At 40.1% G+C, this 16,946-nt stretch overlaps 1 protein-coding gene across 7 annotated transcripts in view; it reads right to left on the bottom strand.

Moving 5' to 3' along the window:
* The window catches only part of LOC103137481 (regulator of G-protein signaling 12-like), a 46,329-nt gene that overhangs the window by 26,146 nt on the left and 3,237 nt on the right, over nt 1-16,946 (bottom strand). For 2 of the 7 annotated variants that reach the window (XM_016671086.1, XM_007551230.2), the window contains exon 3: nt 15,919-16,011. In XM_016671086.1, the coding sequence (XP_016526572.1) occupies nt 15,919-16,011 (93 nt within the window). Of the gene's footprint in view, nt 1-2,291; nt 2,384-12,380; nt 12,821-15,918; nt 16,012-16,686; nt 16,711-16,946 lie in introns of those variants that run through there. The other 5 variants (XM_016671087.1, XM_016671089.1, XM_007551232.2 and 2 more) reach the window with 5 other exon arrangements.

Here is a 16,946-nt window from a genome sequence, read left to right as displayed (position 1 = left end):
GAAGAGAGGATGGATACATTTTCTTCTGAGATGTTCATATTTATGTGTGATTGTGCAAAAACACAACCTACTGAAGGAGAAGCAGATTTTTTTTTTTTAAATTGCTGGCCCATTTAGTGTAATTCATTTGTGGAAATTTAATTTAATTGTTCCATGAAAAAACTAAACTGACAAAAATGCTATACTTAAAAAGCGTTGTTCATTCTACATCATTTTTCACCAAATTTATTAAGATAAATGTGAAAGGTCTACAGAGCCAAATGAGGCTCCAGATCCTTCCCCTAAAGAGATAATTAATCATTGCTTTATTATCTTGTCTGAAGCCATTTAATCCCAATTAGTTTCCTATGCACCCACAAGCTTTTAGCAGCTATTTAAAAAAAACTATTTAAAAGGAACAAACATAGCCTTGGATTTTGCTACCCACTTTGATGATACTAAAATATTACCTTACACTAAGCAAAGGCCAGATGCAGAAAAAGGTGGGGAAGATGTCTGAGGAGCTTGGAAAGAAGATTATTGATATAAAAAGTTAAGATTTTATATCAAGAATATTGCAGTAAGAATCCTGCATCCAAATCTTGTGGAATGAAACTCAAAGCTGATGGGAATGATAATCAAACAACAGGAGAAACATTGAACCATTGAAAACCCATCATCAATGGATTTCACTGTCTGGCAGAAAAAGATAGGAGACCCAAGAAAGACACAAAACATTTGGCTAAAGGAACCTTGAATCTGTGCATCTCAGAATAACGAGGTGAAGTTTCCTGGGTTGAAATGTATTGTTCTGTATTGTCCAGGCTCAGCAGCAGCTTCTGGTCCCCCAACAAGTTAATGTCCCAAAACATGAACCTAAAATTACTGGAAAAAAAAAAAAAAAAAGCTTGAGGAGAAAACATTGAATTTCTTGCATGAAAATATGCACCTTGAAGATGTCAAACTTTAAATTTGAGAAAGTGTGGGAAGTTGTGAAAAAAATTATAAGGCTCAAAGTCAATTTGTCATTTCACTCCCTAATATTTCCAATTAGTACCCGTAAACGAACCCCTTCATACCGTTTCACTTGAACCATTGTGTATGAGTGTTGAGCACTTTCAAATACTATCTACAGGGTCCCTCTCTCATTTGTCTTTTAAGTCAATGCATTTTATTATCTTCGATCTTTGTATTATACTCAATTACTATTTACTGTTATACATTATGAACCCTGATGAAAAGCTAACAATTTTAAGTGACCTTCTGCTGGAAAACTCTACTCATAACACAACATTTTCTGACAGAAGACGATGAGTAGATGACAGATAATTACTGCCAGTTGTCAAAGCAGGTACAAAGTGTCCCATTTCCGGGGAGGAAATTGTCATTGCAAAATCTCCCAAAGTAGACAGGCCCAAACCTCTAAATCGGAAGGGGCAAAATAAACAGGACCCTGTAAAGTCAGCAGATCACTTAACGGCAGTGATAGCTGCATAAGAAATCACAAAGTTTTATTTGTATTGAGTAAGGAGTGAAAAAAAGGTGTGTTTTTTTTTTTTTAACTGGTTAGTCTGTATTTTGACTAAAGCGATGATCCCCGTAGACAGTCACCACTTGTCCATATGTTCTCTTCTACAGTTGGCACCTCTAATAACAAACTTCTCAGTGTGGGTGGCTCTGCAGCATTTACGTAAGACAGTAGTTTAAATGTCCAACCTCCCAGCGAGACTCTTCAGAGGTCAAATAAACGGATAACATGCTCGATCTGAGAAGCCTGTGATTTGGCTTTTGGTTAGGAAAGGTTTCTCTGTGATCTTTCCACCGTATAGCCAGAATCGTAAACACACCACAAGGTGTATTAGTGCAGGGCATCACTCAGAGACAAAAGGTGGCAAAAGTATGAAACGAGTGGAAAGGAAAAAGTTAACAAATTGTTGAGAAAATCTTGGAAACATTAAGCGCATGAGCACCACTCCCTCACGGGGTATCTCAGATGTTTTCAAAAGAGACTTCTATTATCTTTAAGGCTCTGGGTTATTATTTACCCATTACCTATACCCGTTTTCGCACACTTTGATGTACTCAGACATTTCAAAACTAAACTTTGACTCAAGCCGAGGCTGTTTCTAACACGCCGCTAACAACCGCAGGTCCCTGCCGACACAGACAGCTGTTTTAAGTTGGGCAGAGAAAGAGACGAGCGACAGAGACGGAGATTAATGAGAAAAACAGCTGACTGAACAAAAGGAGTCTCCTTTCTTCAAGCTTTAGAGGAAGAGGAGGCTCAGTCGGGGAGCCTACTGTTTACTTACAGTGTTGAAGTTCCAGCTCCTCTTGAAGGAAAGTCTCTTTTTGAGACTCATTGTTCCCTGGTCTGTTACACTAGAGGCATACAGGCAGAACCTCTGTGTGTGTGTGTGTGTGTGTGTGTGTGTGTATGCGTGTGTATGCGTGTGTGCATGTGCTAATGCATACCTGAACATTCCCCACCCAAAAACTCGGCAAACCATGTCTGTACAAGTTGGAGAAAGGGGGAAGAAAGGGAGGGTGAAAGAGGAAGAGACTTGACAAGGTACTGGACAAAAAAAAAAAAAAAAGAAAGAAAGAAAAAAGAAAAATCAGAACAAGGGAGGAGGTTCAGGGGTGCTTTCGAAGAGGGAACGAAAGCTTTTCTTACTTTGCAGCTGTTGCTATGGCAACCTGCCTCACAATACACACGGTCTCTGTCAAAAGTGGCATGAAGGAATCGGGAGAATTAACCCCCCCATTTATTCCCGGGCGCAAAATCCACACTCATTATTTAGAAAAAGCGGAGTGGCTTGCCCCCGCTTGCTCCTTTGTCTCCAGTCGGGGCGCTCTCAAAGGGAGCAGAAAACACTGAGTCAGTTTAAATTGAGACCACATGAATTTTGGTTCAATCTAAACGAAAGTTAGGTAGGATCACAAGCTGAACTCGAGCCTCGATATCCACTGTCGCAAACCCACCGGAAAGTCGTGTCAATTAGCGCTTTCAGCCTGCAGTTGAGCACATGTAAGCGGCAAGATCTAAATATATACACATATTTATTCGGAAATAAGTCATTCACTCCACAGCAGGACTCTGCCACCACATTTCCTCAAAATCTGCACGGGGAGCAGTCTCGTTTTGAAATAGGCCCTGTGGCGTTTAGGATGAGACGCTGAACTTGTTGAACATGTAAAAACTAGATGAGATAGAGTGTTTATTAACAGCTTTGCAAAGACGGTGTTTATTCCCAAGGTGATTAGATTTTACCACAGCTTGGGAAAATGGCTGCATTTATGGCTAGAGGCGTGCAGTGCCTTGTCGATCTCAGGAGTTGATGCGGGTAAAAAAAAAAATCAGTAGAAAGAGAAGCGATTCGAGACGGAGGAAGGCCATGAATTATGTTAATGAGGGCAATTAAAATGAAAAACAAGCTTTTAAATCAAGAGATATGTTTTTCCATTGACCTTTTAATTGCAAACCAACTAGACTAGATCGTTTTCCATTGCTAATTGTGTATTTATATCTCAGTCACAGGTAGATTACATAAAGCTGAAGTATGTAACTTATGTAAAAATAACTTTTTACATATTTGTTGAAACTGTCACTACGTTGTGACAGTATGGTATGAGACAGATAATCTGTGAAAGTAAACCAAGCTCCTTCCTCTGCCTTCTCCCAGTGCTAATTAGAAACAACCAATCAGAGCCAGGCGGTGGGTCTTAGCAATGTCAATCACCCTCTGTAAATACAAGATTTAATAAAAGATTGGCTTTACAGTGAATCTTTAAGGCTGTGACATCCAATTCCTCAGAAAAATGTTCAGTTAAAGAAAAAAAAAAGTTTTATGGGATAACTTTCATAGTATCCTCTATCAATCACGACTTTGTCCTTTATGACTATTAAATTAATTCAGACCCCAAAGTTTAGCTTCTGCTAAACACCTGGTTAAAAGGTGACGCGCTTCATATTATACATACCATCAAGACATAATAATAATAATTAATTATTATTATTATTATTATTATTATTAATATAATTTTAACAAATATGTAAAAATACATTTTTTTTAGAATCTTTTTTTTTTTTTTTAAGAATTTTAAGAATTTCACACTAGATTAGAGACGGGGTGAAGTCATGCGGGAAAAGTCAAAGGGCCGGGACTCAAATCCTTGACGGCCATGTCGAGGACTGGAGGCGTTGTTAGTTCCCCTGCGCCAAAGCTGTGCCCACATTTTCTTTAATATAAAAGTTACATTCTGCAGCTTTAAGCTTGTAGTGTTATGTCCTAAAATGAAAGGAAATAGTATTTATTGAGACCGTTTGATTCATTAAAGGATGCATTTTAAGTATTTTATTTAGTCTGAAAATCTCAAAGTTTCACGTTTTAAGTTTGAAAAACAGATAGAAAGCTCATTTTTAGTTCCAGTCATACTAAATTGACTGCACTGGTGACTGCAAAAAAAAAACAAAAAACTGTTACTTCTTAAATCAGGACTTCTTTTACCATGATTAAATGTACTAAAATTAAGCTGAAGGTTGTTTTTTTTTTTTCTTCTAAATTTCTCAAGGTGTTTTTTTTTTTTGTTTAAAGGCTTTCACACATCTTTATCAGGTGATCAATACATGTGAAGACTGCTGTATATTTTGGTATGTGAATTCCCCGGCAAGAACAAGCAGAGTACTTTTTAAACCGTCCGTCCGCAGCCCTTAAGATTCCTACGTCTACACAAAAAAAGAAATGTGCTTGACTCAATCATCAATGTTTCCTACGCGTAGAAGTCCTCACACCTCCACAATGTTTCAATGAAAGATAAGGGCCGCAGACAGTTTAATGTGCGTGTGTGTGTAGCCGCTCCATTTATAGAACAGCGAGCGCCCTTCCTCATAGTCACGATCGGCTGCGGCCAACGGGATTTCAACTCAAAATGTATTAAAGTGCAAATGCTGAGGAGTCACTGTGTCATCCTGCATACCTTTAAATGGCACAGCAGTTTCAAAGCAGAACCACCCACACAGAGATCGTCTCCGAGACCTTCCGCTTTGCTGTAAAAACAAGCCGAGCAGAAATGTGCAAATCCATTTTTGTTTTGTTTTTTTCCCTATTTGATAAGAGAACACAGCTTCTTGCAAGACAGCAACACATCACCCAGCAGCTGAAGTTCTTTAAGCTTTTTTGCCAACAAAAATCCACACTGAAACACTGATGCAGTCTTGCTCTGACGAAAGAGAAGATTTCGTATTTTTGGTCAAAACGTAGCCTTCGAGCAGCCCTCCACCTTGACGTGTTGAAGCAAAAGAAGCTGAGCTGAAATGTTCTGTTACTTTCAGGGTTTCCCCTCTAAAAGAGGCCACAAATTTACAAAGTCAATTACTATGCCTTTGATGCGCCCTAGCTGCAGCTGGAAGACTTTATAATTGTGAATTGCACTAGAACAGCTCCTGGTGCTCCGGAAAGCTCTGAGTCTAATGATCCCACTGTGTACTTGAGGCGAGAGCTCAGTATTGTGACACAGAAAGGGAACGAAAATGCTTTCATGTGACGATAACGCCTGTCATGTAGCAGTTGGAAGCTGAACCCAGTAGTGAGCCGAGTCATCAATAACTGTAGTAACATGAATCTCCAGACACTGAGCGGCCCATTTCCGCCCTGTAGGTCTGATTTTGCCCTCTGACCTCCGTCACACAGAAAGCCGACTGCTGCAAGGTGATACGTCCAACAATGGCAAATGTTGTCGTGACAGAACGCCGGCAGCAAGGCAACTTTTCAACTTTACTCCTTGGTGCTTGTGATAGAACATACAAAAAAAAAAGCGAGCGCAGAGGCTCGGCTTGATTCAATCGATTCGTGAAACAGTTCCAGACAGGGTTCCTGGCATCGATAGTTAGCGCTTGTCACGAGGCTTAATTGCATGGTAAGTGCTCCGCCGAGCAGTCCTGACTGCAAAAAGGCTGAAAATAATCAAGGTTTGCTGTCTGTGGAAGCAGATAATCTACCCCCAGAAAAAAAACAACAAGAAAAAGCCAACTTCCTCTGGAGCGAGGGAGAGCGAGGGAGAGCGAGGGCGCGGTAACTGATAAAATGGAAGACACATTTCTTTCCAGATCATGCGAGGATTGAGAGGAAGCAAAGGAAATGTAGAGGGTTGGGGACTTTTGAAGCTCTCGATGACAATATTTAATCTTAGATTAAATAATTAATAATCTATCATGAACACCTTAAAATCAAAATTAATTTGATTTGATTTGATAGACAGATTTATTGTTTTTTTTTTGGTTGTTTTTTTTTTTAATCTGGGCAAATCAAACATAACAAACAAGTATGCATCTGATTAGCCTTACAACCCTAGCGTGCCTGAAAAATGTGTTCTTACTTTTTTTTTGTCTTTTCTTAGCATTTTCTTAGATTGCAATCAAACCTGCGTTTCTTTGGATTTAATGTGGTAGAGCAACACAAAATAGTAAATCTTAAGTGTGCTTAGATTCAGTCAGATTCAATAGTGAGCTTCAGTGAGCATCAATATCAAATATTGCTTCAAAATATGTATTAGACTGAGGTCTGAACTTTGACTAGGCCTCCACCCCTGGGCCCCCGGATTTCTTTGAGTATTGAACAGTGTTTAGCTTTATCAATCTTCACATTAACGATGACCAGATTCCCTGCCCTTGTTGAAGAAAAGCATCCCCAACCATCATGGCGATGGTGTGTTCAAGGTAACAGGCAGTGTTTGTTTTTCCCCCACACATAATGTTTAGCAATTAATCTAAAAAGCTGGATTGTGGTCTCATAATAAATCAATAATTTTCAGATAGCACATCCACTAAGTAATATTGCTATCTATGTTTGCCTCACTATATCAATACATTTAACCAGTAAATGTTTTGTTTTTGTTTAAAAAACATGACTTAAATAATTTATCTTTGAACTCAAACTTTGAAATTGTAAATTTGGGGGTACGACTGTGAGGGAGAAAAAAAAGGTTGGTTCCAATAGTACACCCATTTTTGATCAGGGTTACTAATATTCTAATATTCACAATATGACAGGAGGCAATGAAAAGATTTGAGGAAAAAGTGGTATTGTGGTATACATCACTCATTGTATCAGATTACCTGAAAAACCCATCTAAACTAATTGCCTTCCTGCACAGATCCTCTTTAAAGTACCTTAAAGGAGCCGAGTGTCCCCATGTCTGGCGCTTGGCCATGACCCATGTAAACACTCCAGACTTGCATAGAGAGACATGGCTTTTCACTGTAATCCCTCCTGTGAGCAAATGGGTTGCTCACAGAGGTGCATGGACGTTTTGCATGCAAACACAGGCCGACGTCACACTATGTTTCAGCTCTTAATCCTTCCGATCGTCACTAATCTACTGCCTGTTTCCCAACTCGCCCAGGTTCGGCACAGCAGATGGTTAAAGCTCTTCCTCTTTGTCCGGATTAAACTGGAATTATCATCATTTGCAAAGAGCGTTAGGCACTTGTTGCTGAAAATAATAGAATAGAACAATTCTTTATTGACCTTGAATAGGGAAAGTCAGAATAAAAACAGATGAAATAAAAAAAAGAAAAAGGCTGACAATGAGAGCTGTGGTTGCTATTCAACAAAAGGAGAGGTGAAGTCTTTCCTTTTTGCTCCTCAGTTTGCTGCAGGGTTGGTAACACAAAGCTTTAGCCCGTATCAGAACTTCTCAGTCTCACCTCAACGTAGGGTTTGATCCTTACAACCCCCCCCCGAATACCTCCGCCTGTACTTGCATAGCCTGTACCGTCAGACTCGAAATCTTAAAAACTCAAATACGAATCCAGCTCTATAGGATCTCTGCATGCTGCTAGGCAAGCGTATTGAAGGTAGCGTGACACACAAAACAAGTAAGAAACAAAAGGCAAAGTGGAACTTCACTACACAAACAGAGTAACTTCAGAGGGGAAGAAAAAGCACTCATCACGAGCCCCTCCCACCACAATTTATTATGGCAGAGAAAGGACCGTGCTGGCAAGAGCCTGGAGGGTCTGAAGTGGATAAACCACATGAGATGCCACCACACCCTTTCTGTCCCCTTTCTCAAACCCCCGCAGAAATGGACTTTCCAACCTGAACCCGACACTTATAATTAGCTCTTTTTTAGCCCCCCGCCCCATCCTCACCGTTTTCCACTGGACTAAATAAAACTTGGCGTAGAATGTTTTGATAGTCACGGGTGCATTTGTTGTGCTTTGATGAGCGCGTGAGATGAAGCAGTATCGGCATCCTGAAATATTTACTGTATGTTGCCGCAGTGTTACCAAGAACTGTTGTTACTGTTTACTTGCGGTGCAAGTCTGAGTGAGCTTGCTGCCAAATGATTTTGGTCGTGGAGGAAATCTGAGTTGTTCCACTAAAATGTTTCTGTTTAACTTTGCTTTTTCAGTGCTTGAGGTAGAGTGGCCAAATTTCAGGGGGGAAAAAAAAAGACGAAAGAACAACAGATTTTTAGTGCCGTACTCGCTCTTGTTGGCATACCTGGAAAAAGTGAGTAAAAAAAAAATACTTAAAAACTATGCAGTCGCAAATGCAGTGCTGTTTAGGTATATTCGCTCGACTGGGAAAAAAATCCAAATAATGAAATAATTGCTTTTAACAAAACCACCAGGGTCACTCGTATTGACACAACTAATTATTCTGTAATATAAAGTGTAAAAGGTGCATTATTGTAAGTTGCGCTGTACTATTTAAAATGTGTCAAAAATACCAAGGAACACTTATGTAGCAATCTGTGACTTTCTGTTTTCCTGGGCTATAAATAAGAGGTGACACCGTGGGGTCTCTTCTCTCTCACTCGGTAACTTTGCCACCCTGCATTGAGCAAGCTTGCTTTTGGACAGCAGCCTTGGCCCGTCATATTCCAGGCATATTTTAAATTATTTTAGGTCTTCAACACTAAGCTCAAGCTGAGGTAATCATGCCTTCTCTGTGGCTGTTCTAAACAAAACAGGAGCTGCTCACAGTCTATAGATTTATGCTTTTAGAGTTTCACTTCTGGCTTTCAAATTAAACAGAGCCCAACATTCGAGTCCGATTGAAATAAATTCTATTTTTATTGTCCGACATTTTTATTTTGCTGGTTTATTTTAATCATCTGGTTTGACGTTCCTCCTTCTTGTTGCTCTTGAGGTTACTTTTATTGTGGTTCCTCTGCAGGACTTCTGAGCAACATTTGTGTGTTAAAGTGTATTATAAATGAAGATGATACTGACAAATGAAAGAGCGGCATCTTTGGTCACAAAGGTTTGAGGGTAACGGGCTATTTGAGGGTTAGAGGTAATGTAGCATTACATAGCTGCATTTCAGCTAATTTTTATTACATCTGAGAAGGATGTGTTGTGAGAAACGGATGACAGGGAATGACAGGGGAACACATTACCAAGACCTCTTTTATTTAAGCTACAAGAGGAAGATGTTACAGAGGAAAGTGTGTGTCAGTGCTTCTGGGCCAAGCTGCTGTCTGAACTATCCAAGTTTATGACTCCCACACTATGAAGTAGATGTGACCTTGGAGCTGATTCTGCAGCATCTTGTCCTGAAGCCAACCAGCCATCCCCTCAACTCTACACAAGGCAGAAGCATTTGAAGCAAACATGTTTTGGCATTAAAAGGAAGAAGAAGAAAAAAAAAATGTCAGCAGTGTAAAGCATGTCTACACTGTTAACAGGAATCCAATAAAAGGCCTTCTAAACACATTGAGCAACCTCCACACCCTTGGCAGTAGAACTATTACAGAAGTACTAGTGAGGAAGGTAAACAAGACGGTGAAGGTGAATCACTTGGAGAAGCTACAGTTCTGGGTCACAAGAAGGAATCAGCAGGATGAGTGAATATGAAGGGCAGTGTTGTTAACGGTGGAGGGGGAAAAAAAAATCCTGAGTGTCGATAGATGATGTCATGGCAATGGTGAGAAATGAGCCAAGAATGGAGAAGCAGCTTGTCTCCATCTAGAGATAGTGAGTATTTTCCGTGGCTATGGTTTGGTCAAACTGCAAGCTCAGCAAAACCACATCCACATCTGTTCAGCTGATTACTGAACGTAGCATACTCATATCCTGAGCACCTGGCCAGTTAAATACCGTCTAACCAACTCATGATGCATTATTGTTTTTTTTCCTTCCAGTTTGGTGGGTTTGGATAACAACTGAGCAGGTTTATGCAAAAAAAATAAATATTTTCAAGGGAAGAGGAAAGTGGAAAAGGGGACAACAATGGAGGCATTTTGAAAATGTCATCCCATAATGCTAGCCTTGGGGACACTTCATGAGCAAAACTGCCCCCCTCCCAGAGCTGGCAGCGTGATGTCAGAGAGATAAAAGTGTCTTGTTGGCCTGAATCTACCACTGATCCCAAAGAATACACAATTACCCAAATCAGAACAAGATGAAGGGAAGTATTAATATAATGAGGTGCAAAATCAAACATCAGCAAACAAAACAAAACAAGCTTAATTTTTTCTAATACAGTGTGTATTATTCCTTCAAGTCCTTAAAGCTCTTTAAAACCCAAGGAGTGATCAATCATTATGTGACCTAATTGTTACAGTACACTGAAACCCCACCCCCCAAAAAAAAAACGATTTTTGGAGGATATTAAATATTACTCAGTTAAATAATCTCTTCTGCAACGATGACGTCGTAGCGTCATCTCTCTCTGTCCCCCGCATGCGCCTCACTCTGACAAATTACAAACATGGCAGCATTCTGTGTTTGTTGCACTGTTTTGCGGCCGTGTTGCAGTGCCACTAATTGGCTGGCATAATCTTTTTACGAAAATGTACCATGTTTGTCTGTGTGTAAATGTAATCGCTCATTCAACCCTTATTCTCATGTTTTTTTTAGGGTGCCCAGCGCAGTGAGGCCGATGTAATCTAAAATCTGTGAAAAGGCTTGTGATTGAAAATGTTTCTGTGTGTCACAAACAATTAAGTTTGTACATGGCCTTATCTGGTACAGCCACAGCACCGATGCTAAAGTCAATCTTGCAAACAAACTCAGCTCCTTGACTGTGTGAGGAAGCTTTTAAAAGTTATCGATCAGGGAATCTCTGTTGGGGTAGGTTGTCAGGGAAAAAGGTTTTCTTTTTGTCTTACATGTTCACATGTAATCTTGTTAGAACAGATCTAAAAAGGTTTGCATAATTCTAAGGTTACAGCTTAGCACTTTTTTTAACAGGCAGGCATTGTTAAAAAAACAAAAAAACACAACCTTGCTGTTTTTGGCAGGAAAAATATTTGTGTGTGAAGTTGTTCATATACACATGAAAACTTTACGACTCTTTCAGTAAATGCAATAAATGAAGTCAGAGGAAGTACAGAAACTTAAGACGCTGCTGAAAAGGGAACTGTGTTTTCTATGCGTTATCAGTTATGAAGTTCATTCAGGCTGTGAGGGAGTGAGAACACACAAACACAGATAAGCTCTAAAGATAATCCACTATTGTGCTAATCGGTCAAACAAGATGCTATGGACAAAATACATATAGTCATTTGTAATAAATTAGAACATATGATCAGTGGAGGCCCATTTGTTTCATTTAAAGAATAAAGTTATTCAAACAAATTAACTTAACAATATTGTCATTTAATTTCTTTGGAATTTGCCTGGCTTATTCAATTGTCTTATAGCTGTTAAATGTGCTCCATTTCAACTCGAATCTAAAAAAATCGACTTAAATCCACCCCAAAAAAGTAAGTACATTTTTACACGTTCACGTCAGTTTCATAGGTTAGGTCTTTGAGAGTGTAGTTCTGCTAAGCTGCCCAATTAAAGCAGGGACATGCCTACACAAAGCAAATATGGGTAAGGTAGAACCACAGGCAACCACTTCAAGTTCAAACGTAACTGTGGCTGCAACGTGATCACAGCCCAAAACAAAGCGACTAAATGTCACAGCAAATTTAATCCCATCTGACAGCAACAACCTCTGCATCTCTGTGTCCTTCACACTGAATGGAACTTGTCTTGGTGCTGCCAGCTGACTGCGAACAGGGTCATTTCTCAGGGCAAGTGCAGCAGAGTGCACTTCATTCAAAAAGGGCCCTGCATTTAATAAGCATAAGCCTGGCTCATAAAAACTTATAAGCGTCTTTAAGTCTCAGGATCTTAAATGAAAGTCAGCTTGGATCCTGGTGTATAAAGCGGCGGCACATCCTGCTTCTTCATACAGCAGCGCAGTGTGTGTATCATACAACACATGGGAGTTCAGCTGGCACTGGTCAAAACATTCCTCTGACAGACCACACAAGCTAACCACTGTATGCTGCTACAACAGGAGCCACACAGAGCCCCAAGAAGGAAAAGTGTGGAAGATGAAAATGGAATCGGCGGACAGCCTGAATGAGAAAGAGCTGAAGATATGACGACTTACAGAGTTGAGAGTTAAAGTTTGCTCCATGTATAGCCCCGTGTGCATGCGCCTGGCTCGTTTTCAGCGCTGGTCCCTGCGGCTGGTGCGTGTAAAAGAGTCCATCCGCTGGATGTCGACTGAGCGTGTGTGCGAGAGCCTTGTGCGCTTCGCAGTGCAGAGAGACGAAGCTGAGCGGAGGAGGAGGAGGAAGAGGAGGCGAGCACGTGGAGAGGAGCCTGAAAATCCTGACAGCTACTGGGAGTTCAAAAGCTCCCTCTCTCTTCCCTCTGATGCCGGTTCCTCTCCCTCCCTCCCTCTCTGTCTCTCTCTCTCTCTGCTGTGAATTCGTCCCCTCTCCCCTCTGTATTTACCTCCCTCACTGTCTCTGCGTCCTCATGCATTCTCTGCTACGCCCACAAGATAGATATGTTACCTCCAGGCATGCAAACAAGTGCTGCTAATGCCTCCACACCTAAGAGGAGAGGAGACACTCAAAGAGCAAAAGAAATTGCCCCGGATCTCGCAGCAGGGTGATAACGGTGTGCTTTCTCTAGCGGCTCACATTAACAGATGTTTTCATATGCAGCTATAAAACACCTCCAAAGACAGAGCAGAGTCAGCGTGAACACAGATAGAGCAGCCGACTAATGGTGTCATCTCCGCTGAGCTGAACACACAGTCATCTGCTGAGTGCAAGCATCTGTTTTGGGGTTGCAAAGAGAAAATCAGAGCTCTATAGTAGGATGCGGAGACATCTGCCTGACGAGCTCTGAAAGGTAATAAGACAAGAATATACAAAGCAGAACATTCTTTGACATGCCCAAACATAAAGAGGATCTGACTAACACTGTGCTCGGAGCTATGGGGGTTGGGGGGGGGACAAATCAGACAAAAACAGACATGGAATATCAGCCGCTTCTCCCTCTACCGAGAGAGAAACACACAACAAACACAAACAGATCATATGTGCAGTACACTGTGGCTTGTTTGCAGCAGCCATATTAAACAAAGGGAATTAGTTCACTCTTCTTAAACTATTGCCACACAAATAAGACCACCAAAACCAGTTTGTTCTGTTCTCGTCTATGTGCATCAAGGCTAACCAGGGCCAGAAAGGTCTGCCGTGGAAGGTAACAAGGAGCAAAATAGTCTCAGCATGTCCTTGTGGGTCCAGATGCATGCACTAATTCAGAGGTTATCATGTATTTATGCTGACCTTGTCATTCACAACATCCTGATGGCTTCAGTTTAAGGTTGAGGTACAAGGTCTCTACAGGATCCTGACCTAAATCTTAAGTCAGGAGTTTCTAAAAAAAAAAAATAGTAAAGCAAAAGTTCTCCAACTGGTGCATCTTAAAGAAATCCACTAAACTTTTCTCCTTAGGAGTGAGCTTTGGCTGAAGATGGACGACCAAATCAAATTCTATTTCTGTTTTCCAATGTTTCCAGGCTGCATATGAACTTAATTTAACACTTATAAGAGTGTTAAATTAAGAGTCTAACACTTATTAGACTCTTATGAAGTCTAATAATTTCCATCTTCCAGGAGGAAACAAACAGCTGAAAGCACAAAGACATCCAAACTTATTTTACTTCCCATATCACATTTAAGCTAAACAAAAGTGTACAATCTTTATCCACTTACTATCTCAAACTTTTATGGTGGATTAGTCCTACCCCTGGAACAGGACAAGTTGTCATGGCAGAAAGATGTTAAGAACATGTACCACTGGTATAAAACTGTGCAACAAAGCAAACTAAAGGTATAGGGATAAGAAGACAGAGCAACACAAGCCGGGATTATGTTATTCAACCACTTACAGTCTCTCAATTTATATTCACCAGGGCATAATCTTATAGCCAGATAATGATTCCAGGAAAAGCACTACATCAGCTGCTCGAAGATACTCAGAAGCAATTTCACTATTGATTGATGTGCAGCAAATTGCAACTTCTTGGAAGCCAAAGGAAATAAATATACTTAAACCCGATCAAGAAGACAAAAATACCGAGCAGGGTGTTAACCACTCATCAGCCCACTGTCAAAACTCTTTAAGTTGCATAACTCATCACAACATACTTGAAACATGCATGGAAGATGACGGCAAAGGAAACTGACCGGGATAGCGAATTACTAACAAAAGACGCAATGTTATTTTCACATCTGGGTCAAACCTGCTCTAACGATGGAGCTTTAAAACTGCAGCTCTGTTCAGTGTGTGTTGAGGCAAATCTGACAAGCAGGTTTATGGTCTCCCTCTCAGAGCGTATGACTCATGCATATTTATACAATACAGCATGCAATCATTTGGTTTGTTTTTCTGTTTTCTTCATGTACATTTAAAATGGTCATATTAGGTAAACTGCAGGCAAATATGAATCAGTAATGCAGGCTCGCAGAGGGGAAGGGGGTGGGGAGCGAGTTGTTAAGTGTCATTAATATGAGACAACGTAAGCACAAAATTCAGAATGTGCAGCAGGGCTCATTAGCAAGACCAAACAAACAGGTCCATGCCTCTGACTCACACAAAGACCACTTTGTGAGCCACCTCTCTTTATGAGTGGAGCACCAAACAGAGTTCAAGGCAACGGAAATGAAAGAGAGAACTGAGGGTGAAGTAAAAAAGGAGGATGTTTCGGTTGAAAGTCCACATTAAAGACAAAAAAAAAATTTGATTTTTAGGTAAACTGCAGACAAAAAAAAAATAGATTTTTTTTTTTAGCAGTCAAGCACAGGTGAAAAAGTGATTTGAGCAAATCTCTAAGTTTAAGTGCTAAAATAACTCATCGCTTAGCGAAGTCATTTCAACATATGCATTTGCAGACGTCCAATCTCCATCTGATACTTTAAAATCAATATCGGGCACTTGCAATTCTGACAAATTACATTTCATCAGCATTATATTGCCTGATTGGTTTTGGGATTGTGCCTCACTTAACTCACTCATAAATGATGCAACTGGATGTTAACATGTCTAATACTCTGTCTCGGCAGCATTTTCCACAAGACAGGCTTATTTTTCTAAAGCTATCTAACATGATAGACATAACTAGAGTCTTTAATAAACTCTTATCTTACTGCTGCTAACAACGTTTTCAGGAGGACACAAGCGTTTATCAGTGTCTATCGCAGTGTCATGTTTCAGAAGTTTTTCTCCCTTATAAACCGAGTTATAAACAATCAATGCTAATGTTTCAGCCTCTGTGCATCTGAAACTGTGACCGCACTATGCAAAGCAGGAGAATTGACAGGAAGCTGCAGCCAATATAGTCTCTCTTTCACTGCAAATGTTAGCGATGCATAATACATTGGCAATAAACTCAATATTGTACAATGTTAGTCATTTTTTTAAACATACAACGTAAAACTGGGCCAATATTAACAAATGATGTTTGTTTCTATCTTGTTGTCATTTGTCTGTGTGTTTCAAGAAGGTGGGTTAGACAAGCAATATTAACATCAGATATCTATAGTGACCCAAATTTTCATATTGTACATACATACAGAACACACAGTAAATATTACCGTAAAAAATGACAAACAATTAAGATTGCCTACCTCAAGATCATCCAGAGATCGTGCCATGCTGAGACGTTTGGAAGAACGACGCTTTGAGGCGCGGGTAACACCTATACCCCAAAACCTGGATCCCTATCAGAGGAAAAGGTTGAAAAGAAAAACACACATTACTGCACTGTTTAAATGAGCACCATACTTTCCCCATTTGGAAGCAAGTTTACTGGCTTTAGATAGAGCACACACATATTCAAGTTTGAAACAGTGTTTAACTACCTGCAAGAAAAAAAAACACAATTTAATAAGTTCCTTGTCTGCAGTTTTAGAATGCAATTGCGATATATCGGAGTTACTCCTCTAAATGTTCAAGTAAACTAGAAGTAAGAAATTACTTTTAAGTCTCATCCACACGCACAGATCACACATTTTAAATCCCATCAAAGTCAGTCGGCCCATCTGAGGCAGAACTACCTTAAAAGATAATGAGTTCTAACTTTTTTCCACACCCTAGCCAATTATTATGAAAGCAGAGGTTGTGACTGATGTTTAAACTAGAGTTTAAGAATTGCAGATAATTACCAATGTATGAAACGGGCTCTACCCTGTAATTTGCTCAGCTTCCTGTCTAACGTTGTCTTCTTTCAGATCTAACATCGCAGCAGGGGCACACAATTTAGCTCTGAGTTTGAACATTACCATAATAAATACAGTGATGCGATCTAAAAAAAAGGATGCAGTTTGAATCCAAACCTATCCAACACTTTTGAGTAGTTTTTTTCTTTTTTTTTCTAATGAACACACATTTGTCACCATGGGGCCTAATTGGAGCCCTTTGTGCGGCCGGAGAGAGAGAGAGAGAGTGAGAAATCACTCCAGTGGATCTGTTTAAGTGCATTGCTGTTTCCCAGAGGGAAAGCTTGTTTCCGGAGCTACGTGGATATATGGGGACATCTTGTGGTCAAAGGCAAAACCAAAAAGGAGGGGGAAAAAAAATAAATCTTGACGTTTTTTTCCCCTACACATCACGGTTGACAACAGTCAACATTTACACATTTTGAAAAAGTATCTGT

Source organism: Poecilia formosa, unplaced genomic scaffold, assembly GCF_000485575.1.
Source record: "Poecilia formosa unplaced genomic scaffold, Poecilia_formosa-5.1.2 Scaffold41, whole genome shotgun sequence".
In the NCBI taxonomy this organism is placed as follows: domain Eukaryota; kingdom Metazoa; phylum Chordata; class Actinopteri; order Cyprinodontiformes; family Poeciliidae; genus Poecilia; species Poecilia formosa.
The sequence above is the reverse complement of the archived record's forward strand: the minus strand, read 5'-3'. Positions and strand labels throughout refer to the sequence as shown.